General features: G+C 41.1%; 2 protein-coding genes across 4 annotated transcripts in view; one reads left to right on the forward strand and one right to left on the reverse strand.

Annotated features, from left to right (window-relative positions):
* Positions 1–751: 751 nt before the first annotated feature.
* Positions 752–26,865, reverse strand: part of ece2a (endothelin converting enzyme 2a) — a 75,789-nt gene continuing 49,675 nt past the window's right edge. For 2 of the 3 annotated variants that reach the window (XM_029524933.1, XM_029524934.1), the window contains exon 4: positions 13,814–14,317. In XM_029524933.1, the coding sequence (XP_029380793.1) occupies positions 14,012–14,317 (306 nt within the window). In that variant the 3' untranslated portion in view covers positions 13,814–14,011. Of the gene's footprint in view, positions 1,048–13,813; positions 14,318–26,865 lie in introns of those variants that run through there. The other variant, XM_029524935.1, reaches the window with a different exon arrangement.
* On the forward strand, positions 4,561–7,721 carry camk2n2a (calcium/calmodulin-dependent protein kinase II inhibitor 2a). Its single transcript, XM_029524936.1, has 2 exons — positions 4,561–5,035; positions 5,707–7,721. The coding sequence occupies exons 1-2, from the start codon at positions 4,867–4,869 to the stop codon at positions 5,775–5,777; spliced, it is 240 nt and encodes a 79-aa protein (XP_029380796.1). The 5' UTR covers positions 4,561–4,866; the 3' UTR covers positions 5,778–7,721.

Here is a 26,865-nt window from a genome sequence, read left to right on the forward strand (position 1 = left end):
TGACCTATTTCAGACGATCTGAATGAATAAAGATTTACTGCTTCCACCACTAGAGGTCCGCCTTTGTTCACAGTGATAACGCTGCACTGGCTGACAATGAGCAAGGACACTGACCCCAGTGGATGGTTGGATGCAATTAATGTATGCCATAAAATCCTGTTTAATCTGCTGTGATAGCAGACAGGCACTTTCAATTATATGATTATTCCATAATTGGCCATGATTCATTGGTGGAGACCCTGCTCTGTGACGATGAGCGTGCCGACAGTGGAATTTCATTCAGGTGGAAACTTATTTATTCATTTCTAATGCGTGGATCTAATGGCTGTTAGCTTGTATTATTATCAGCAAATATCTTGACCATTCACTTGATGATAATGAATTACACCTGCTAAACACGGGAATCTTAGCAGTGCCATAGTAATTATGTGAGGCTATAAACGCTGACACTTATAGCCTAAAGCAATGTGCTGACAGCTGCTATTAGTGTTGATGCCATGGAGTGACAATAACATCAATTACCAGATAATTGCTTTGTTGTGCATGTATTTATATAAATGGAAGCTGACGTGATTTCGTGGTCTTAAGTCTTCAAACCAAAAATTGTCATAGACCAGCTAAACCACAGCAGATGGAGGTGAATTCTGTGTTTAGCAAACAATGGAGTGTAAAATGAAAATGGCATAGCTCCAGTTCTCCAGGAAAAGTTTTGGCTAAATCTTTGAAATCCATGCACACCATGACCTTATGTGCTTGTTTTCCCTTTGGGTAAAGGCGGGGTAGAGGCCTTTTTCCCCCCTCCTTCTTTTTTCATTCACTTTGGCAGCAAAGTGCTAGCAGACACCCTACCAGACAGCAGGGAGAAAGGTAGAGATGCAGTATCTCAGAAGCGAGAGCGATCACAGCGTGCCACAGTCCCTGATGCCAATTACCACTGACATCCATCTGCTTTGAGCATGCAGTGAAACATGGGATAAGTGGCCTACTTTCAGTGGTGGTGGTGACTGCAGTGCTTCTCCTCTCATCAACAAACTGTGCGCTCCCTCCCTGAGGAGAGAAGAGACAGGGATGGTGTCAGAGGGAAACACACAGCGGTACCATAATAACGATTCTGGCGTTTTGTTGGCTTTTCAATTTGAACAGATGACAACGGTTTGGTGCCAAATTGTAGCAGGTTGAGAACTCAGAATCGAAGAAATCAAATAACAATTGGACAAAGATAAACAAAAAGTAAATAATCATCTCCGAGATTCCTGTTGCCGTCCCAGTGCAATAGTAACACATCTCCCCACAAGCAGTGCTCCTGTTACTGACCAATCTACAGTAAATACTATCTGTACTTCCTATTTCAGGGGCTATTTTCAGACAGATCTGAGGCGTTGCAAGATGATTGACAAGATAGAAATGCTGAACAAACAGAAGTCTGCTACGTCGACTGGATCGGTACTTTATAGTCTACTAAAAATGATTGCCAGCTGTGTCCAGGACACTGGAAACACTGACAAATTATCATCTGCCTGTGGCCTGTGAATGTGTTCACATTTATGGAGCCAAATCATTCATTTGGGTCGTGTTTACAGCCTCCTGATGAATGCAAATCAGATATTTATCTTCCAACTCTCCACAGGGATGAGAAGAACTGTTGAGTCAGAAAAATGACAATTTTTTTCTAATACAGTGACTTTTCTTTTATAGAATATTGATTGTTGCCGGTATAAATAAAACAAAGGATAAATGTTATAAATGTTTAAATAAATGTTTGTAAGTAAATGTTAATGTTTGTTAATGTTTTACTTACAAACATTTATGCAACTGCTTGTTGGATGATTATTAATGTGAATTATTATGTTTTACAAATTTGCTTGAAATTACGATTGACTTAGCTGCTTAGTTATAGTAGTTACAGTTAAATGTGTTTACATTCAAACAATCAACATAGAAGTAGAAAGTAACTTCTTTTTTTTTCTGATGCAAACCTTGCTATCTCCAAAGATACCTGAACGGGATTTGGTGACGTAAAGTTTGAAATTACAGAGACTTTAGACTTTCTTTCTCAGCTATGTGCTCACTGATTCACGGAGCCACAGCTCTGTCAATGTTCTCACAATTTTTTTTTTTTTTTTTTGGAGGATGTTTATGCAGGAAAACAAACAGCATTAATCTTCATGACGCTTCATGACGAGGCAAGGAGATGCACACACACACGGTTCACTTGGTCCCCGACTACAGATGGTGTGCCTCTATCTACGCTTTCTGCTTATCCTCTCAGTTACATTTTTAGGTTTCCTGAAATATACACCTGCTCCCTCTAACTTATACAAATCCAAAGAGCTGATACATGGGAAATTGATCCTGGGCTTGTTATCTGTGTTTCTCCTCAGTGCTCCTCATGGAGGAACATAGTGTGTATTGACACAATGTGTGTGTAAGTTCAGCAGAGCTTGGTCTGCCTGAGGGAAGAAGTGGGGAGGGGGTAAGTGACTCAGCATGATGATTCATTTGTAATTGGAAGCAGTGCTTCAGGAGCACACACAGACACACACACACACACATGCATACATACAAACAAACACACAAAAACACTTAAGGGCGCCCTTGATGAGATGAGGGAACTGATTGAGTGAGTTGGATCATTAAGAGCTGCTGCCTGTTAAAGAGGCAGAGAAAGATAAGAAGAGTGAAGAGAAAAGAGTAGGAGAAAATCACAGCATGTGGACAGAGAAAAATCAATTTAAACTAAACAGAGATGGACCAAATCAGGAGTCATTGCATTAAAGCATGGCAGCGCATTATTAAGGGAAGAGGTAAGACAGAACTGTCCAGTTGGCATGTCACCTCCGTATCTCAAATGGTGACTATGAAGCAGCATCTGGATCCAGGTGGATCAGTTCTGTCCTTGTCCCTCACTCAAACCCCCGCATATGAATCATACCGCCACTTGTTGACAGCTCGAGGTTATTGTTTATTGACTGGGAAGAGCTTTGTGAGTCATCCCAAATGAATTATATCTGAAAATATTGGCGGATTAATGACACATAATCTATTATGTAGCCTTATATGTTGTGTTTGGAATCAGTTAGAAAAGTGGACTAATTAGTTGTACTTTTCCATGTTGGGAAAACTTTTCTAACCATCGAGATCCTCATTTGTGTCTAAATGACTGCTTTTTTTATATTGCATAGTTGAATTTGGAGGTTACTTGCAGTACCTTTGACTTCAACTTGACGTCTCATTTCTGCAGGAAACCAAAAAGCCTTTCCAACACCACTGATCTTAAAACTGTCAGCTTGCTGCTAAAGCTGAGAGTCACCGCATCAATCCAGAGGTTATGAAGTGTTTATAGACAGGTCAGCTGGCCGAAATTTTAAAATTGGGCTGGTTCAGTAATACGCTTTTTGTCAGCTCATTATTTTGGTTTTTTATGAGACACCATATGCCATGCAGACAAGGTGATGTAACACAGGCTTTAACAAAAAAAAAAAAAAAAAAAAAAAAAGATGTCATCTTTAATGTTGCTGGTGTATCAATAATGCTGGCTCTGTCCATGGTGCTGAAGCGAAACTTTTCCATTCTTCTGGGCCAATCTCATCCATACAATTATGCGTCTGCCCTTGTGTGCCCTACTGCTTCTGTGATGCCTTAAAGAGGTAAACATAGTACTTCACGGTTTACAAAGTTGGTTGACTTACAAGAGACTTAGAAAAGACTGATCAAAGACGTTTAGTCCTCGGTCGGCCTCAAGCTCCCAAAGCACTAAAGCCTATATTTTCCATAACGCAACCACTTGCATTTTTAGACAGCCTACTGCAGGGACACAGAAGAAGCACCCAACCGACCTTGACATTATGTGCATAATAATAGCATCACTTTAATTGTCTCACACAATATCAGCATAGTGTTATATGACTTGACAACTTTGATTACTTTATCTTATCTTTTCATTCAGACAGGGATTCTTTCTTTGTTCCAAACTTTTACAGTGTCGATATATTGTAAAGTTTTATCAACTATGCAATGACAGATCATTTTCTTTCTAAAAAAATAAAGACACTACACCACCTGGTAATAATTTGATCTCACATCTCCTGATAATGTGACCGATTTGTGGTGAGTAAAAAAAAAAAAAAAAGATCTTTTCGTTGAACTGATATAAATTTCCAGTCAACAGTCACGTGATTTGTTTTTTTTTACTGCGTTCATCTTCCGGGTCACTGTTATAGTTTTGTGTCTCCAATAAACTTAAAAATGGAGGGAGTTGGGACTCAGTGCAAGATAAGCAGCTACTTCTCGGAGTGATTTCATGTGCTGCCTGTTGATGTCTCTCTTGCTCCTCTGCCACCCGGACTATCACTACACTACACACGCACGGACACGTTGGAGCACGAACACGAGCACGACCGCGCGCTTAAAACCCGGATGGATGACTTCACCGTTCTGCCTGGGTTTCCTTTATGATCCCGGGATCTCCCACTTCCCTCAGCAGACATCATCCAGTTCCACAGGCGAACACAGCTCCATCTCTCTCTCTCTCTCTCTCTCTCTCTCTCTCTCTCTCGCTCTCCCCCCCACCTCCCCCCTTCCTCGCACACATATAATAGCTGTTTCTCCCTGCAGCTGCAACACGAGAGACGAGAGACCACAGAGACCACAACAGAACCTGGACTTCAGACTTCATTGACCCACACCGCTCAGAGAGGACCTCCCCCCGCTCCAGCAGGACGAACACTGATCCATGCAAAGTGAACGAAAAGGAATCTACCGCTTAACGAGCATATAAACCGCTGAGGAAGACTTTTATCTACTTTTTGTCTGACCCCCCCACCATCCTCCTCCCAGACGCCGGCGAGTCTTGCCCATTGTGCCACAATGTCCGAGGTGCTGCCATACAACGAGGGCAAAATGAGCGGCTACGGGGCGGACAGCGAGGTCAGCCAGATGTCCTTTAGCTGCGGACTGCAGGACACAAGCGCCTTTTTCTCTGCGTCGCAGGCGAAAAGACCCCCAAAGCTCGGACAGATCGGCAGAGCCAAGCGAGGTAAAGGACTGTTAACAAAAGGATTGGCATTCAGCAGTTCTGTCACCACAGTTGGCACACGTTCAGATTTATTTGTGATAAGAAAAATAGAAGAATTTCGGAAACATGCAACGTTTAAAGCAATGCCTGAGATTTTGCCGTAAATTCTCTTCGCATTAACCTGCTTTTAAGAAAGGATTCTCCAAATTCGTTGCTTTCTAAGCGCGCCGTGCAGCAGCTTTCATTGCGTTGGCTTGTTTTGGCGTGTTTACTTAGACAACATGCACTAAAACAACAACAACAACAACAAAAAAAAAAAAACATCTTCAATCAAGGACACACCCCATGTTGCAGGAATAAAAGCCTGGCTCCTCTCGCCATTGCCGAGAATGAGTTGTTTTCGCCAATCCAACTGATTATCGGCATTTGCAGTAGTGTTTTAATTCATTCGTGTGTTTACGTATTCACCTGCAGCCGCACCACAGTCACATTTCTCTCACCGGCTTTGGCCATTTAATGCACCAAGTTACCCTTCACTATTTGCTATAATAAGATCTGGACACATTAGACAGAGAGACAGAGAGTTTCCTATAATAAATCTAAATAACGATAGTAACCAGCCCCCATAAAGATGTTCCAGGAATCTCAGCTGACATGTTCTCAGTAAACATCCCCCCCTCCTGTCTCCACAGTGGTCATCGAGGACGACCGAATAGACGAGGTCCTTAAGGGGATGACAGACAAGTCCTCACCCGGCGTTTAAGCGTCGACGATGCCTTGCAGACTTTTTTAATTTTGATCACCGATTTGAAGCACTTGTCGGCTGTGCATGTTCGAGGATTGCAGGAGAAAACGGCAGCACGAAGTGAAGATGGGATGATGATGATGATGATGATGATGGTGATGAAAAGGAATGGAAAAAAAACAAGGCGAAGATGGGAAGACGGAGAGAGGGAAAGAAATGAAGGAAGAGCGAGGGAAATGAAGAAAGAAGGAAGAAGAAAAGAGAGAAAGACTCTGGAAAAGACCAAGACTTATCATGGGATTGCTGGCAATTCTTCAAACGAATCCCGATTTTAAACTACTGCTGCGCAGCAAGATGTTGAGATGGCGGACCCTGCTCTGTATCTCAACCTCTGCTGACTTTAATAATGGATGAACTTGTCATTACTTCACGACCATCTCTTTTTTTTTTTCTTTCCAAAAGCGCTGTAAGAAACAAAAATACTGCAACTGGAGGCTGACGCTAAAATCCCAGCCCTATTTCAATAAGTTGTACAGTAGGTAGGCTAAGCTCTGACCCCCCCCCCCCCCACCCCCAGCCCCTCCCCCTCCTCCTGTAGGCTTTGCTTTGTTGACTTAGTCGGCGACGGTGCATTCAAGGGAGCTGTCCTTTCAGCACGGTCCAATGCATTCCTGTTGCTGCTAACGCAAAAAAAAAAAAAAACAAAAAAAACAAAAAAAAAAAAACCCAAAAAAATACCAAAAACAAAAACCTAACAAAAAAAAAATCCAACAAAAAATAAATAAATAAATAAATAGAACAGACCAACCAAACTCTTGAGTCTACTAAATAGAGGAGACCCGTTGTATGTACAAACATATATCCAAGGACGGTGCAATGTTAATATTTTCTGTAGTAGAAGCCCATTCGTTTTTTTGACTTTTTTTTTTTTTTTCTTGGCGGTTGAACAGCATAAAGTCACAGATTAAACCTAAACCACAGGCCACATTCTTCTTCTGGCATTACTCATCAGTGGTCAAAGGCGCGAGATGGCACCTTCATGTAGCTGACCTACACCTACACATATCTAACCCCCCTGCCCCACTCCCACACCTCTTTCTCTCGATTTTTTTTTTCATTTGAAAATGCAGAGGATATTTACAGAGGCCAGTAGAGATGTGGAGATTATACTAAATGTTTAAAATAATAGTCATGAAATTGATGGGAAAAAATATGCTTTCTATGATTTGGTTCTTTTCATTTTTTGAAATTATTCGTATTTTGTCTTCTATAAATTGAAAGTTTTTTCTCCATCTATTTGCATGAACTTTCACTCCGGTGCCAACACAGGTGCCACCACTCTTACCCTGGCACGCTTCTTTATAACAAAAGTCATATTTGTATTTTTATATCTAAATATTTGTTATTTAAATGATATGCTAGTCTATCGTCTTACAATTCATCAACAAAAGTATTTCTACTTCAGAGAGGATATACGGGATGAGACGAGGCTTCATAGAGGAGAATCTAAGATTTTGGTGGAAAGGTCTCATTCTATATCAGAGGTTGGATGTTTTTTTAAAGACTAACTGAATGTGTCCGGGGTTTTTGCACACATCAATGTTCAACTATTATTAAGAAATCGTATACTGTGACTTGAGCTTTGTTGATGAATTTGTTAGAAAATGGCAGTTTTAGAGTATATTGCACTGTTTACGAGTATCCTCAAATAACGTTGTTATTTGACCGATTTTGAACATTACAGTTTTTGTTTTTTAATTTTGTTTATTTTGTACCATTATTTTAAAGAAACTGGATATGGTTTGTTGTGCATGAAACCTTAATATTTTCAATAATGAAACATTGTTTTATGAAGCAAAAAAGCAACAAAAATGTCATGACATTCTAAGAATGAGTCATTGTATATTACGATGCCATTTTCACTGTATTTGGTGAATTAATAAATGGTGAAAGAAAACAATACTTTTTGGCCTGGCTTTTGTCTTAAATTGAACATTTACGGGCCAGCATCACAGTGACTTTGGCTTGTCGAAAACATACCCTTTTACCACATCAGACATAGTCAAGTCAAGTGGAAAACAAACAACTCCCCTTCTCTAACATATTTCCCTGTATAGCTTTGAGCCTCACTGAAGATCTGGACCAGACCTCCATTACCTCATCAACAGTAAATACTGATCCTTAATGAAAGAGCAGCAAAGAAACAGTGATCCATCTGTTAAGCTGCTAAACAGCTCTGCACCGGCCTACTCTAGTGAATCCATTAAACCACAGAACCCTGGGGACGCACAACTGGCCACATTACTATCCATCAAAGTCTGACTGCCCACTGTCCTCATACCACGGCCCTTTAGCAGGCATGAAAAGCATCACTCTAGTTCGTACCACAATGTTGATGCACCAAGAGTAAACCTTTCAGTGAGGGGGAAATACAGTATGCCTGGTAGAATGGCTTTAAAAAACAAAGTACCCAACATGTGCTGTAGTTTGCTCTGGGGTTTCCCGGCCTTCACTCCTCCCTTTGTGACAGATGTGCTGGTCCTCTTGGAGTTCTCTGATGGCATTAGACGGTGAAGTAAGTCAATGTAGGACACAGTTATACTGAAAACTATGTGCAGGCCTCCTCCTATATTTATCCAGCAGTTTGTGAAGTTTTCTATTCATGCAGCACCCATGTTGAGTGCCTAAAGGTGTTTCTTTCTCCAAGCTAATGCTCTTGGCCTTTTGTTGACTTTGTGCTAGTTGTTTTCTCTTAATAGCAACAATTTGCTATAAGGTGTTACAACTCAGTTATTTTCTTTCCAAATGCAAATAAATGTATACATCTTTGAAGTTTACAATCTAGGAATTTCTTTCACAGTACTTAACAAATTTGGCAAGCCACTAAAAAACATTTCCAGTATTTGTAACACACTGCTGTTTTGCATCGGCAGACCTGTGAAATCAGGTGAACCTGTCAGGTGGAAGACAAGCCGAAAAAGATTCTAACACATTGCTTGCCAGCAGTATCAGTCTGGAAATTGTGTCAGCTGATATCACCCCTCCTCCACCTGTGGTACACAAACCTGGCCAGCATCAAATAATAAAAATTAATTTCTTGTGAAACAGGTTTTTCCTGGAAATCATGTGGCAGATATAACATGTGGAAAAACATCAACACTATCAGGAGGAGTCTATAAAAAGCTACGTGTTGTGACAACAATGATCCTTATCTCAGTCCGAACTGCCCTTCACACTAATAACAGAACATCAACACAACACGTCATCAGTATAACCATCAGTGAGATTATTGACTGTCCTGATAACATCGGCACCAGACAGCGTGAACACATAGTGCTATCGATCATATTGTTGTGGTTGTCCTGTGTGCTTGTGTATGGGGCTGTCTGAAACCATGGACGGTTACACTTAACACAGCAACGGGAAGCTCTGAAAGGCCGGAAGTGGACTGAGATATTTGGGCAGATATTGAATTACATCATACCACATCTCTCCCCTTTGCACGAGTCTGACTGTGGAGGTGGACTTTTAGAATCATTCATCTAAATCCCACTACATAGAGCTGCAGTATGGTTGGTTCTTTAGTCTTGTAATCTAGTTTGCGATTCCAATCTCCTTTGTAAAATGTGCATATAAAATCTCTATAAAACTTTTATTGTGGAGATATTGTCGCATGTTGGTGGTTCAAGATCAGAGTTTGCCTGCCTACGAGAACTGAATGAAGTTTATTTTTTAAAACACAAAATGTCCCACTGTCACAACTCTTTGATAACTTGTGTTGAAGACTTGGTCTCGTGAAGTCTTCTACACAAGCGTTAATCCCAGTTTGTTGCTTCTATGTTTTACAATTAGATTTTAATTGCACAAAAAAGTGATCAAATGATCCGTGAAAAGTGCATAAGGTTGATTAATGATAATTGGCTCTGAAGCTTTTAACTGGGTCTTTAAAAGGTGTTTAACTAACTTGATGGCAAATTAAGATACAATCAGTTTGAATTAGAACAATAAACTACATCAGCTACAGGTGATGAGAGTAAAAAAACAAAAAGTGTTTTCTTTGGCTGCTTCACTTTGGTACACACATATATTTAAATATGATTCAAGTCGTCATTGTTTGTATCATTTTTATCCTCTAATAATTGAGTGCTCACTTATTTATTGAGGTTTTTCCTTGAAGTTACCAGTCAGCATTCTGCGGCTCTGAGGGTCAGGGGTTAATTGAAGGTTAGCTGAAGCTGTAGCTGTAATCCAGCATCACCGTAGTTGACCTGGCAGTTGGGCTGGGAGTGCTGGTCATGTTGGAGTCAGCGCAGACCTGCTGAAGACACCTTCTTAGTGGACAGTCACCGGGTAACCACACAAAAAGAGGAAGAGACACCACAAACAAAAGGCTGAAGCAGAGGCATTACGTTGCGAGTCAAACACATGCACAGTGATGAGCGACTCTCAGTTCTAGGTTCAAATTCAGTGTGTCTGCTGGGGACAGAGAGCTTTGATCTGATTCCTTTTTCACCCCATCCTGAGTGGACAGCCATTAATATTCCTCCCTCCAGTTACATAAGCCTGCCATACAGTATATCATGCCATTATGCTCCCCCAAGGGAGATATACAGAGCTGTTGAAAACAGCAGCAACACTTTCTCCTCATCCACACTGCATCTAATGCCAGCAATTCCCTCCATCCTGTCTACACTGACCTGTAGCTAGATGGGCTACAAAGGCTTTAGATTAATAGAATATTCCACTTTATTACAATGTGGGTCATATTTTCATAGTTTAAACCATAATTAATATCTGTACTCATTAAAGTAATTACCGAGTTCTGGGGATGCAGAGGAATTGCTACTTAAAAAAAAAAAAAAATCTAACAAGGCAAGAAAAATTAAGCTGTTTTCCTTGTATAAGAAATATATCTTTCATTCCATCCTATTCTAGTAATCCACTTGTAATGGCTCTGATCTAAACTGCTGGGCCATTTGGGGTTAAAACTGAACATGAGTGATTCTGAAAACCAAATGACAAAGACCAGGCACAAAAGAAAAATTAGTGTGTTGACAACTACAGTAAATTAGACAATTTGCAAGGTATAGTTGCGTGACTATCAGGGCTGAGCACTCATTACTGCAAACGAATGCACATCTTTCAGGTATTGAAGCCAGGGGCGGGGCCTGTCCGGAGTTTATTACATGAAAATTCTGTGATAACTTCAGTATTTGCGTGTTTCATCTTCCAAACAAAACTCGGCCACACTGGGTCTTTAAGATCTGAATTTTTGGTATTATTGTCTCACAACTTGCCAAATTGGACATTTTAGAAATGTTGCAGCGTTCCCAAATCTCAGAAAATGACTTTATTAGTACAGTGGTTTCCGTATCAGTAGGGCAGATGTGCAGATGGGAATGCTGCGTCATACTTCAGTTGAGCGGTAAACAGAAAGCACCATCATACCAAAAGAGTTCAGGGAAATCAATGCAGACAGAGGGGATGGGCCTGTGGTGTTGAGAATAAAGAGTGTTTGTGTGAGTAAAAGAGAGACAGGAAGACACATAGAGGGGGAGAGAGAGCCATTGAGCATGCAGCAGATTAGTGTTATTGCTGCCCTTGGGCAACAGAGCATGGAGGACAATTAACAGCAGGTGAGAAAATTCTGGCTCTAATGTCTCACACATTTTAATACAAAACACAAATCCAAAAGCTGCAACACCTGTATAACAAAGGCAAACAGCCGAAGAAGCAGAAAACACCAAAGAAAAGAAAAAATGATGGCCAAACTGCTGCTAAACGAGGCCTGTGCCCTGTTCGGTGGTTATATAACTTAGTTCAGTCAAGTTAAATCTCACTGCCGCGGTCTCTGCCATTGCATATCAATCAATCCAACTAAAGGAGCTGAAAAACTAACTGAATGATTGGCAAATTTGAATAGTTATATTTTGACAGAACTGAAATGTAAGTCCAAATAAGGAAAAACCAGGACTGAATCCTTCAGCTGGCTCCCAGTGCTGCAGTGAAAGACTGAAACGTCCCTGCTCCCCTCCAACCCACTGCCATTTCCAGAAGCCCCATCCAGGCTGAACACAACCTCAGCTGTGTTTTGTTCTTGATTTATTTATTTTTTTACCCTCCTGTTCAGACAGTTACAGTATTGCTTGTGTTCGTCACCATGTAACCAGATAATAGCCAAACTATCCAACAGGGTAGACACCACGAGACAATGAGGGAGATTTATACCACCAGTGTCCTATAGTGGTCCAGAGCCATCCATCAAGTCTACAGTAACAGTCTCACCTCAGGAAATCAGACAGGAAATCCTCTTAGTGTGTAACACACATAAAGATCAGCATAAATAAATAAATAAATCTTCACTATCTGTTTAAAGTTCAAATGGACCTAATGATAAAAAAGTTATATCCGCTGTTGCGCTCCTAGTTAAAAAAAAAAAAGTGCTTTCATGCTTAACTATTTACACATTCAGATGATTAAATCCAACCACAGACCATTAATCATCCCATCCCTGTCTGAGCATCCCAAACTAGGCCTGGCATGACATCACTTGTTTTGCCCTTGTCATCCTGACAATGTGTTCTGAGAAATACTCTGCAAAAGACAGAGTATGAGCTGTTTAGCATGATGATATCTGCCACTCTATTTAAGAATCCCATTGCACGACTCTTATTTTAAAAAGAGTTAGCATGAGGATCACTTGTTTAAACGTCAGCAACCAACAGCATTTCTGACCCAACTCAGGGTGTCACTTGTTTGGCTGCTAACAGCTTAATTAGCTGTCTAGCTACAGCTGATAAAATCGGCCAGTTGTCTATCCAGCTGGCAAAAATAAACTGTCACCATCTAGAAATAAGAAGTCTGAACAACCGGAACAGCTTACCCAATAGACCCCGCGGCGAGATTGCTAGGTATCAAAGTTAAACTACAATGTTGCACCATCAGAAATATAATGGAAAGGACGATGAGCCATCTGAAAAATCACATCTTTTTTTTTTTTCCTGAGTCTTAAAAATAGGCAGTAATTAGATCTCGGTGGAGAATTAAAAATAAATGATTTCTACTTTATTAATGTGGTCCCCCCTCCAGTCACCAGCCTTCCTGCCTGTCTGCACACCCAGTTCTCTCTCCCCTCTCTGGTCTATATTTAAGCAGCACAAGGCACAGGACTCAAGACCCATCTCATGTTTCCTCAAGAAATAACACGCAGGGTGAGATATCACTTGTATGTACATGTGTATGGGCCCTCGAGCAGCGCCAGTATGCTTGACAGGTGTGTCAGACGCATTGTATCTCCATTTGCAGCTTTTGTCTGGAACCTAAAGCCCACGTGGGACAAATGTAGACAACTCCAACATAGCGGGGTACGCTGACTGACATATTAATAGACTTTAACACAGGTTTTACATGCAGGCTGGTGCTGCTGTTTTGTATTCTGTCTAGATGTGCCAGTTCGTCTTGCAAATTGTGTAACACTGAGAGGCTTGAACTTCTCCTGAGAACCCCTTTGTCTTTAATGTCATTATATACACAGGTCATTACATTACATAATGACCACCTACCTAATATTGTTGCGCTGGGTCAGCATGGACAGCCTGAATGGTCTGTGCAGCCACAGAACAAACTGTGTGTGCTGACATCTTTCTATCAGGGAAAATGTTCTACAGCAATTTACGGCAGTTGCTTCTGTTGGATTGCAACAGGCTTTAGTTTGGCTTAGTTTTTCTCCCTTGGAAAACTTTTGGTAGGTACTGATCACTGCAGACCACAAACATCCAAAAAGAGTTTTGGAGATGATGCGATCCAGTCATCTAGCCATCACAGTGTGACTCTTATCGTTCACATCATCATTTTGTACTTAATCGTGCTTCAAATTCATTAAGGATGGATTTTCACTTGCTGCTTTATCTCCTCACTCACTGACAGGAGACACTGTAGCAAGATAATCAATGTTGTATTAGATGTTTAATATGTTAAGTAAATAAATTACATTTCGCCTATTTTCAATTGAACTTTCAATTGAAATGAAGACATACTTTCATTTATTTCTGCATGCATTAAAATTCCATTTAAAATAATAAAACATTCTTTGCGTTGGTGTGTTTAAAATTACTACAACTAAGACTGGACTATAACGAATAAAAATACTTTACAAAACCATACAAAATCATAAACATTGCGTTAGAAATTTGTTTGCGTTTTGGAGGTCCTTGTAACACATTCCTAAAATTCCTTCAAATAATCGGATAGTTTTATAAGTCAATATTGGACAGGAAGTCTTCTTGATCCTCCTTTTCTGCTGTGTCGGTCCTGGTAGTTGGGGTTTTGTTGTCATTAGACATCTCTTGCTCCAGTAATTTTTTCTCCAGAACTGCATCTTCTGGACTAAGCTGCTCCCCTTTTGTCATTACATAAACAAAATATTCAAAGCCTTCTCCGTAACTATACTGTTTGATCGACCAGTTGTACTCAGCTCGAGCATAGAGGCGTTTCCTGAAGAAGGGTTGGGCAAAGGTAATAGAGACAAACCGTCCTCCTGTCTTCAAACAGCGGCTGATCTGGGAGGATAAATATGAGAGGCAGAGTATCAGAAGACAGTCCTGCATACATTATCACCAAGACCATCGTAATTATACAACTATGAATGCCAGCAATCCAGCAGTCCAGTGGGTGGATTATTTGAGAATGGAGGAGCAATTTATAAGCATGTTATTAGTTTTAAAGGGATGCCATGTTTTTATTATTCATTTTATGGGTTCTATTGGATATACGTTTGTACATACTGACTTAATTACTGAGATTGGGGACTATGGTGGAGGGAAAAAAAAAAAAAAAAAGATCCAAAGGGGCATGAGTAAATACCCAAATTTATTTAGGAGAGAAGACCTGCATCTAAGCCAGTGAGATAAAACCTGCATAATCAGTTGAGTACCCTTTTTTCTTGCCCCACTTTTTTGCTGTTTTTGAGATCACAACAACTTTGCATAGTACAATATTACCATGAGCTACAAACTTGAGGGACGGACCAAAGACTATAAAACCCAAGTGGTAATAAACTGCAGCTTTCATTAAGAAAAGAAACACTGAGCAAAATTTTTAATTAATTAAATCCAAATTTGGACATTTTCGGTCATCTGCCATCTACCAAATCCCCCTAAATCAGCTTCAGTCAAAACAGGCGTGTGGACTCGAGCATACCAGAACAAGCACTGAGCTTTTCAGTCCACAGCGCTGGCTGCTTAGCCGTGCAATCCGATAACATGGTGTGACAGCACAAAAACTCTGATGTGTCTACATATGAATAATTGTTGTTCTGGGTCCTGAAACCTCCCAGTGTGTTGATCCTTCGTGTGAAGCACACGTGTGCATCAGGGCGCTTTAAACTTCACGATCGTTCAGGCAAACAAGACTGCGCACACACGCAGAACTGACACAAACACGAAACACATTTAGTTATATTTTGGCAGGGAGTTTCTCTTGAGACAGAAGTGTGTGGGAGTGAAGGGATAGAATCTGCAGAATACTGAGCATTGAGCAAAAACTTTTAGATATAAGAAAAATGTTGGCCAGGTTGACATCTCCCAATACAATGTTAGAGAATGATAACTGGACTGCAGTAGATTTAAATTAACAAGTCGGTGTAAACCAGCCCATAACTGATGACTAATTCCCAAAGTACGGGATATGAATTCTGTGACTTGGACTCAAGTCAGACTGAACTCAAGAATTTGGAGACAAAAGCTGTACTTGACAAAACCCTGTAGTCAATCAGACACCAGATGGTAACATGGAAAACATCCAGTTCAACATCTATAGCTGTAGATAAGAAGACTTTTAAAACTCAAATAATTTAACACTAAATTATTTGTAAGACATTCTTGAAGATGCAGGAGATGAAGCTAACAATGTTCTCCTTAAAGTAACATAAACAACAAGGTAGAATTCAAGAGTTAAAAGAAATAAATAAGGTCTTGACACAGTCACAGTAACTTCTAATATTAATGCCTATGACCATTAGATACAGCTGAAAGCTCTGCAAATAACTGAAAGGTGAAATATTGTATATGTAAGCAAAAGAAACCCCATTGACATCTTCAATCGAACCAAATATTTAAAATGACTCTAGTGAGGTGCAGCACTGGGAAAGAGCTAAAAACCTCCCTTCATATGATATTTTTAACTAATTCATGGAGACTTGTGTCATATATAAGCTGTGGTAGATGTGCACTGGGCAGCTATGGCATGGTTGCTGTGGATGGATGGCTTTGAAGACAGAGTCCCTCTGGTGCCGAGCTCACGTGTGACTATCGTGAAAGCTGCAGCCGTAATGTCATGCAGGCAGCTGGGATGGAATAGTTGTGGCTGTGTGCGGTAAGCCGTACAGTAAAGCTGTGGCAAACCCCACCTACCCCAACACTGTCCTGGGGTCTGTGGGGAGAAGAGTCCCGGAGAGGTGAGCACGTGTATTCTGCTCCTCTCACATGATCGCACTCCACTAGCGAGTAACCCAAGCATGAATTATTCACTCTCCACTGTGACATGGAGGGGAAAAAGCAAGACAAAGGATGGAGCAGTCATTGGATATGGTATAAAATGAGACACAAAATGCATAGAAACAAGAGCGAGAGCTGGGTGGACAGAGAGGTCAAAACATTTAGAGTTGAAGTTATGATGGTCGATAGAATGAAGGACAAATATAAAATAAAAAGAGACTGACTTACATTCTTTTTCACTTTTTTTAAATTTCTGTTTTTACAGCACAAAGCTAACTTTCCTCATTTGCTCATGTTTAAGAAGCAAACAAACAACACATGAAGATAGACATATCTCAGGATTTGTGATAATCTCCCTCCCATTGAATATATGCCTGGTATTTACTCTCAATTTAGTATAAACCAAAATGTTTGGGCCTCTATATGTGCTGTGCATTTGACAATGTTTAGTTGCTCTTTGGTGGCACGCAGATGATACAACATGCTTACGGGGTGTGAAAACAGCCGATTTGACAAAGCTGGACTATGCAGTAAATATGGAGGAATTACAACCAAAGCATTTAGCTTAAAAAAAAAAAAAAAAAGAAAGAAAAAAAGCTAATTATACAGTTTTATCCTATATGTGACCTTGTAAATGATTTTCAGTGCCAGCAGTGAAAATAGTGCAGTTCAAAAACTAAGCCACCATTTGAGATCACATCTTTACATAATGCCAATTTCCATAGACGTCCAGATCTCTGGCCAGATAACTGGAACTAAAAAGGAAGTCACAGTCCAGCATGGAGAAGAGCCCTCGAGTGTGAGTCCTGATTTCACCCCTTCAGCCATTATTCATGACAAGATGTATGGGTGGCTCTCTCTGTACCTGGGTAGTGTAACTCCAGACCCTTATGTCACAGGTGACTGGAGGACTGACGTCACTGCAACCCAAGATGAGAATGAACTATAGCAAACAAGTCAGCTATAACCGTGGCTGCCTGACAGCTAAGTTGGCAGTTGGGGAACAGCTTGGACAATAAATTACAGGATATTTCCGACCATTTAAAAAGAAATGGCAGATAGTCACATATCCCATGACCCTATCCATCCTAATGTGTTTGCAGTTTAAACTGCTGATCCTGTCTTATTCTTAGTGTGGAGCAGCTATACATACACAGGGAATCCTGAGGAAGGGGAGGATGTTTTATTGATGGTTGTGAGTGACTTTTATACACACTCCATATGTATACCAGCACGTGAGCAATCACTACAGCGCTGGCATTTTGTAAATCATCCACCCACACTTGAGGCTGGTGGTATTATTACGATAAAGGAACAGCTATAGTCGTTCTTGATTGATTTGATGTTGTCCTCTAAGTGCTTCAGATTATGTGTGTTTCACCTTTAGGAAAGATAGGAGGTTAGATATAATGATAAATATATTAAGCTATAATGCAGCTATATTTGGTGGAGAGAAGCTACACCCAAATCAAGTTAGTATTCACCACTGCTAAGCACACACATACGGACACGTGCGCAGATCATCTGTAAGCTGATCCTGGCTGGGCCTCTCCCATGGAACTGGGGAAATACTCTGTTAGCACCCATCTTTACACACCCACTCTGTACTGAACAGTTCCTCAACATACAGTCAGACAACATGTCTGTTCAAGCAGACACCAGACAGGCAGACAGACACACAGCATCATAGCCACTCCTGAATTATTCAGCATGGTGGAAGTCTGCGTCTCAGTGACGGGGGACCTGTCTTAAGTGTGCTTCAACAAAGAGATGAAATGAGATTCAGTTCCTCATGAGGAATCCCATGTAATCCAATTGACATTTTAAGATGCTTTATTTTATATTAATATCAATCACAATCACACTAATGGGTATATTTTTTGGTATTATCAGCTGCTCGTTGTCATTTTGGCTGGACAACATTCAGTGGTTGGCTCAAATATATTTCAGCATGTAGATGCTTTGCACGAACATCCCAGTTATATCACTAATTGGCCTGAATATCGCTGTGGCACACACTAGAAATTAGCCATACTAGTCACATAACACAGGCCAGTCGGTTCACCACTTCTGTCTGCACAGAATTATCTTAACAACTGTTAGATAGATTGCAACTTTATTGTCTGCAGTCATTAATAGTTTCCACAGGATGAATCCTAATACAGTTTTTTGTTTCAAAAATTAATATATTTTATTTTTTTTTTTATTATCTATTTTTTTGTTTAGTTTTAAATGCAGCAGCTAGACAAACAGCCCCATTCCTTGCGGCGGTTATTTTTATTATTATTTTTTTTTTGTTTATTATCAAAGTCGTTGATTTTTGTGATGACCACATTAAGAATTAGTTGGGTCAATGCGACCCAAACAGTCCTGAGAGAAGCAGATGAACATGTCTAAATCTTTGAAATATTGTCTTTGTATATGTCAGTGCAAGTCCCTGTCTGACCTTTCCACATTAGTTGGAGAGGAGATAAGCTGTGGATCCAATGAAGAATGACCTTTCATATACTCTGTAGCCTCTCTTTCTCCAGGTACGCATCCTCAATTTCTCCCCTTCACCGCTTTGTCTGCCTAAACCTCACTGGACCGTAATATTACAACTCATCCTCTCTTATCTCCATTCTCTTTCCTATGAGCTCAGGTTTGCCTGAAGATACTGTACATGAGCTATCTGATTGTCCACAGTGGTCAGACAGGGACAGGGTGGCGGGTGGTCACATCTTACGTATCCCATGACATCTTACGCTGCAAGATGTTCAGGTTATGCAATCTGTGGTCATTTCAGACTGAAAAGGTATGTCTGTTGTTCCTGAGGCATAGAGAACATATTGCTGCCATCTTTTTCAACAATCTGTCAGACAGTTTGGGAAACACGATCCCGTCCGTTGTGCATCTTCTAATATATCGAAAGTAAACAACAAAGAGCAAACAAATGTATTAGTATTGTATACAAGACATTAGCGGTGAGGCCGCTGTTGGACCAGGTTGATGTTACTTTTCTCTCACTGAACTTTTTGTTATGACGACTTGTAGATAAATGCCATAAGATGGAAGAGAAGATGTCTCTCGGTTCCAGCGAGATCATTTTCAGAGTTGTTTTGTTAGACCCATCCAGATAGATCACACCCAGGGAGCTGTTTGTAGTGTTAAGTAATGGCTAAAAGGCATTTTATGACTTCTGACCTTCAGCCACTGATATCCATTCAGTTTATCTTTGATCCCAAGGAAACTAAAGAAACTGCCTTGAAATATTACATTCACAAAGCAAGATCATGTTTTGTGCCATCACCATAACTTGAACCTGTGACGTTTCACCACTAATGTCTGCTCAATTTGTTTTTGCATCCTAGTGAACATTTGTGCTCCATTGGAAGAAGTCCTTTTGAGGCATTACCAAGAAACAGGGCCCACAAGAATGGGACAGACAGATGGACAACCTAAAAAATGTGATACCACGTCACTGACCGTGTCTGTGTCAGTTTTCATGTTTGTTTTTCGTTTTTTACCTGTCCATCCTGACTGATTACATTACAAACTTGTTGACTGAGGAAAAAAAAAAAGTCTGTTCCAACCTGAAGATGGAGGAGGATTAATGAGGGGCAAGCAGAGGTGGAGGTGGCGCTGTGTGTTAGTGTACAGTGTCACCAGAAGAGACAGTAGCTTATGGTCTGTACAGGTCTGCTGTCCAGAGATAGCACTGTGTTGTTGCCTCTGCCCACTGATCAGCTCTGCCTCCCCCACAGAGGAGAGGTGACTGTACACAGACATGTTAACACACAGACGCACACACATGCTGCTAATGTGGGGCGGAGAGCAAAAGCAGGAATGAGGTACGCTTTTTATTTAGGCCATATTTTCATTTCATATTTTATAGATTCCCTCTCATCCCTTTCTAAGCTTGTTTGCTGGTCTCATGTAGCTCTGTAGACCCCCTCACAGCAGCCCCCCCCCCCCCCCCCCAACCAACTCGAAGGAATGTGCATTTGAAATCAGCCTCACTTCCTTTTCATTTCACCTCCGCCATAGCCTGCAGCCAGGCATGTGGATGGCAAAAACGTGTAAACGTCTTGAGGAAAAGAAGAAACGGAGAGGGAGTGGGTGAGAACACAGAGAAAAGGAGGGGAGGAAAGAGGAGAAGGATGGAGGGAGGGAGGGAGGGAGGTGTGAGAGAATGAGGTCTCAATGCCGGTGTCTTAACAAAGCAGATCGACTCTTGTGCTCCTCCCTCCATTGGTGCAACAGCCTGGTATGTGTCCTTCATCGTTCCATCCCTGTTTCATCCCTGTTTTTGTCCTCTTCTTTCTCAAAGCTCCTGCCTTGAGGAGCCAAATGTGCAAATGCTATAAAGGCACCATCTGCCCCGTAGAAGCATGATTTTGTGCAAATACTAATTTGAACAAAGTGTCTCATCTTGAGGAAAAAAAAAAAAAAAACGTAAAACTCTCCAAACAAATAATGGAAAGGACACCACGCAGCACAAGAACAAAACAAAAGGATTTGTAAAGACTCGTTATCCCACTGGACAGCTTACAGTACTTGGCATAGTGATAACAGGGAAAACATGAGGATGGTGGATTCTCCCTTTCTCCCCCAATCTGCCTACCCATCATTCCTCCCCCAAATATCCTCTCCACATCCAGCTCACACCCCATCCCCTCATCTGCACACCCCCCGCATAGATAAATTATACATCAGAGACCTTCTTGTCTTTTCTCTTCCCTCGCACCACGTCTACCCTCCTCTGGCTTGCCGGGACAAAAAGAAAAAAAAAAGATGGTTTTGTGTGAACTACATAGATTATGATGATGAATGCATCTGTTAAGAGCTGACACTGATTGAAAATGGAGATTTCTAGGCTCAGGACCTTCCTGCGTATCTGCTCTGAGTGCAGGTTGTGTTCACTTGTGGAGGCTCAGGCTGCCATAGGATAACAACAACATCCTGCCTTTCAAGCAGTGGCACCCCCTCCCTCAACTCCCTCTCTATCTCCCACACACACAAACACACACTCTTGCATTGCCATGGAGACAAAAGTTTAGTGTTGGTCACGGTAACATATGTAGGTCAGAGCGGGACAGCTCTGGCAGCAGGGCAGTCAAACTGGCACATTCATCGGATGAGGAGAAAGTTCTGATAATCAGCACCAATGATGTGAGAAAAGAACTCAAGCAACACAAAAGTACAATGAATGTTTGCGGTGGAAATAAACATCAATTTTTCACTGCGATTTAAGACCAAGCACGGTCAGAGAGGTCGTTCTTTTTCAGCAGCCTAATTAGTCAGTTGACTTTAGGTGAATACAGGAGTTCAAAACAGACAAGGAATTGCTTTCCCCTTTTTCTTTTTAAACAACAAATGCCTTGAACTGGGTCACTGCTGATTCATTTACAAAGCACTTGCTGAACATGAAGAAAACTGAAAGCTTTGACTTGGTCATTTTAGACTGAGGAAACTTTGTCTTCAGGCTCATTTTCAACAGCGTCTAGATTCTGCAAGAGGTAACATCACGAGTGTGTCCACAAGAGTGCACGGACCTCTGTCTAACCGATAACAGCATCTTCGCATCCGTCAGCCATAAGCTCCCCTCATGGCAATCTGGTATGCCGAGCTAAAATTAAGACCTCCCTTTTTTTCCTCCCTTTCATCAAGAATAAGAGTCTGTAGCTTTTATCTCTCCTCTTTTATTCATCTCTCCCTTTCGCTGCCTCCTCACCCTTCTTCCCTCCCCCTTTCCATTGGGAAATGGAGAGAGGTTTGCTTTAATTACTGAACTACTTTTTCAAACCGGCAGAGAAAGATAGAGACGCACTTCAGACACCCACAGCCGCCCACTGTCATGCTCTCAGCATCCCTGCACTGCCTTTCATGCCTTTACTCCCCAGTGTGTGTTTGTCTGTGTATGTACACGTGTGTGTGAATATTTGCTCATATTTTATTCTGTAAGACTATTTAGCAGGCACAGATACAAATGAGCAAACTCACTATGGTTAAACGTGCTAAACTAATTAAGCAATGTTCTCTATTCTTGGTGCAATGGGATGGAAAAAAAAAAAGAGGATGCAGAGTTTGTGGGGGGGGGGGGGGGGGGGGGGGGACGACTTGCTGGATAGGAAGGCAAAGTCAGCAAATGAGTAATTAATAAACTCATCTGCCATTCAGAGCAGTTCCAAAAAACCCTCCGAGAAATAGATGCAGCGAAACTAGAGCAAAAATGTGAGCGGCTGGTACAGTGACACGTTTTGCTTAGAAGAAATAGGGAGAGTGTTCCCCTTCCTTTTGCTGGCTCCCTTTGTTTCCTTCTGAACTCCTATCTTCTCAGTCTTTAAATCTGACGCTAGCCTTTAAAGCCCAAGACACTTATTACACTTATCAAGCCCTTACTTGCACTTATATGTAATTATCCATTAAGCTCTTGTGGGCAGTCTTGCATCCGCAGCGGCTGAGTAATTAGTTTATTGTAGCCATTCTCTAGCAACATTTGCAACTTCAATCTTAAAGAGCAGCTACTGTCTTACAACTTTATATTATTGCTTAATTTGTTTTTACCTATAAACTGCCACTGAGTATTTAAGTCTATCTATCAGCACTGCCAAACCAGAAGCAAAGCAACTTTCATAAAATCTTACATTTCAGTGTCTTTCTCTCATTTTAAATGGCAAGCCAGAAATAAAGGGAATTTGGCAGCAGCTGTAGAAAGACCGAGAGGAAGCAAGGGAAGCAGAAGAGGAGGGAGGCAGAAAGAAGAAATAAAATGGGACAGCGTGTCTGGCTGCTGAAGGGATGTCCCGCGGGATGGAGAAGGGGAACAGGACAGCCCGGTGGAGGTTTCAGCAGCACACTAACACAGTCCAGTCCATTCACTAGGCCAGTGGCACAGGGAAGCCACTACAAATGTTACATGACACAATATTGGCACCTGTCTCACTTCTATATTCCCATGGCAGCTGAAAGGATGTTAATCAGAAGGTTTGGTTTTGGCGTTATCTTCTTATTGCAAGAAATGTCAGACCTTCATCAGGTCGTAAAACGCCACGTTGGAACATTAGCATGCAAGCAGCACAAACTGTCTGGAAAAACAGGAATGATCCTTGTTACGACTTTTACTTGAAAAATGTACTGTTATACTAAAGCAAGAATCAGGCAGGACAGCGGCCTTTCTCAAATCGAAAGTGATTTCTCTTGAACGTCTTTTCAAAGATTTTACTCTCTTTATTGCCCTTGGACTCCTGTTATTCAAGCTCTGTTCCTGTTTATTGTGTTATTTTGTGAAGTAGATATGGATGTTATACATTTTCCTGATTGAAAGGTGATTTACAACCACTCTTAAACTGGCAAGCAATGCAATTTCCCATGTCCAAGATTAGTATGTTGTGACTATATGAAGGGAATGACGAAGAGGTATACTTGTGACAGTAGTGATTTTTTTTTTTTTCCAACTAAATCATCACAGAAATGAACAGGAAGCGCAATCCAGTATACAGTGCACTTTGTTTTTTTTTTTACATACACCAGAAATGATGCAGAGGAACTAGATTTAGTCGCTGCACCCAGATTCCTGGTCCACTGGAAATGTCTGGTGACATATCAACAGTTGAGAGACCTCCTGATGACTCATACTACAACAAACCAGACGAGGAGCTCCTTTGCTTTCTCTCACTGGCTTGGTTAATCCAAAAAGAATCCAGAGACTTTTGATCCAACAAGTAAATTGCCTTTACCTAATTGCCTTGGGGGGAGGGGGGTGGGGGGTGTCTGTCTCTCAAATATGATGCTTGTCAGAATAATTACAGTTACAAGACACCGATATCTATTTACTCACCTGCATTTACCTCTTTCACTAGTTCACATAAAGTAGCTCTTGGTTTCCTTTAAGCATCAATGAATAAATACTGTAATGAGAGAGGAGGTTTTCTAATGTCAGTTTAAGTCTTCTGTGCAGCACAGAGCTGCTACAAATGGTAGAAGACCATGCAGTTTCCATAACAACCTGAAAAAAGGTTGAAAAAATTGATTATACATATGAAACAACTTAAGCTACTTTATTCTTGAAGTTTGGGCGCACTAAAACACCAAAACAAGTCTGTTTATCTCTTTCTGCTACTGATGTACAGAAGAAAAACATATAGAGCAGCTGCAGCCAAAGCTAATCACAACTTGATATGAATTGTTACAAGAAATGATGTTTCTGTACAGTATACCTAAACTGAAACAGCAAATAAATCAATTTAAGGTGACCTCCTTCATGTCAGCACAATGACTGTAGTTGAACATCCACATCAGTCCTCTTTTGGAGAAAGGGCAATAACTTATTAATCCCCAGCTGAGGATCAGATCTGCATTTGCAAGTGACACATTATGTGTTTAACTTTACATCTGCATTAGTTTAAGCAAGAGAAATGTTTTGGACTGGAAAATGACACTGAAACTCAGGCTAACCCAAACATGGATGTGATGCTGAGAATGCATTTTGGAGTTGGCAGATTTTAAATGAGGGTGCAAGGATGCAATGAATTAACCCTAAACCCAGTGGCTGCAATGTGTATAATGGTGAAATAAGATGTGACAGTCATAGTCACAGCTGCACTGTGGTCCAGTAAAAGGGTTTTTCAACACTTAAAATATCTTGACATGTTTCTGACTCCAGTCTGTAGTTGAGGATAAAGATAAGATACAGATAAGTTCAAACTGTAGAAGACCCCCTCATCTGTGTACACAGCAATTATCTTTCTATTATTAGCTCTGTCTGGATCTGTAATAAGGCAGCACTGCCTGCTTTTCCTGCTATAGAGCCAAAGCTTGTTCTATATCTTGCATATCTTCATACAAAACTAGTTGGAGTCTCATTAAGTACGAGATCATAAAACTGTTCTTTAACTACACCTCTACTGTCTCATTATCCAGTGAGAACGCAGGATGAGAGTTGACACTTCACAATCGAGCAGGAACAGACTCGGGGGAATCAGTGATGGGTTTGAACCCGCTGTAGTGTGACTGTACTGTGTGTGAGGGAAGACAGGAGCAACTGAATTCTGGAGAGAAAGGGAGAAAAATAGAAAAAAAAAAAAAATGGTTGTGTAAGTGGTAATACTCATTTGCACAAATTTCCAAGGTGTGTGTGTGTGTGTGTGTGTGTGTGTGTTGCCTATTGTTTTGTGCATATGTCTGTGCATATAGTATATGTCTTCAATAAACTGCAGAGTTCGGGGATACCTATAAAATCCCCTACACACTGGTTGCCTGATCAAAAGTCTTCTCCACACTGTCTGGGCATGTACAATTAATGACTGCCTACAGACATCTAAACACCTCCAATTCCACCTATCTGCAGGTCCAGTCAGCTGGAGTAAATGACAACACAATGATGTGAACGTAGATGAACATACATTTTACTGTAACTGTGTGTGTGTGTGTGTGTCTGTCCTAAAGTCAGGCCAAGCTACTGAGCGCATGCTGGCTTGCAGCCCCCAGAGAGCAGAGCAACTTACTTACAATGCAATAGCCACATAATAAATAAAACAATCAAAAGGTACTATCTGTCAACACTGCTGTTGTAGCAAGATGTAGTGTATCTGGCATCCAGTCAATAAGAAAGGCAGTGAACAGAGTCAGCTCAAAGGCAAATAGCGTTTACTGGAGGGCAGAGTGCTCCCGTAGTCGGCTTCATTCTGACACTTTATACTAATTGCTGTGCTGGCAGCACCAAACCATGTTTGGACAGCTGCTACTCAACCACACTTTGCTGGTGTCATCGAAGATTTATTAACTCCACGGCAAGAACAGTAGATGGATGGATGGAGCTGATGGAGGGCTTGGCAGAATGGGATAGGAAGCTCACACTGACTCACTGACTGCTGGGCTGCTGCAGCTCACAGGTGTTTTCCTGCTTCCACCCAGTTGGACTGGACTCCTGCAGTGAATGAAGTAGCAGTCACTGTAGGAGGTGATGTTGAATGGACTGAGTCACCGGGCTTTAATCCAAACTTAACAGCCAGAGGAATTTCACGACTGTTGTGCTGCTGCATCAGGTCTACGGGTTCACGATGAAACAAGGCTTGGTTAAAATTTAATATCTGGCTAGACCTCCTGTGGTCAAATGCTCATTTACATCTACAGCTGCAGGTAAGAAGCCCACAGTCTTTTTTACTTCCCCTTCTCTTGAGACCTGAGAAACCAATTTTGTTCTTCATGTACCCAGTACTCGTTGAGAATGAAAATACATGTTCTTGAATCTTGAATGAATAACTGCACTTCAGTTTACATGCTAACACTGTAACTGAAACCCGCATCATCGCTGTAAACAGGCTGCGTGAGGATTGGCAAGCATCTGGTTTGGGTAGCCAGCAACTAGTAATGCGACCCTTTTGCCAAGCGTCACACTTGCCTAGTCTCTAAAAACAGAGATCAAAGTTAACACAATACAGAAACAGATTGAGCACAATCATGTGAATAAAATCTAAATGAAGAAATGCAACAATTTCCTTTCAATATTGTTCAGTATACCCAATTATATGAATTGCACACATCAAAACATTAAATATCTCTCTTATTTTCTCCCGCTCATCCATCAGGGTAGCGGTGGGTGCTAGAGCCAATCCCAGCCATATACAATATCA

This window comes from Echeneis naucrates, chromosome 17 (assembly GCF_900963305.1).
Source record: "Echeneis naucrates chromosome 17, fEcheNa1.1, whole genome shotgun sequence".
In the NCBI taxonomy this organism is placed as follows: Eukaryota; Metazoa; Chordata; class Actinopteri; order Carangiformes; family Echeneidae; genus Echeneis; species Echeneis naucrates.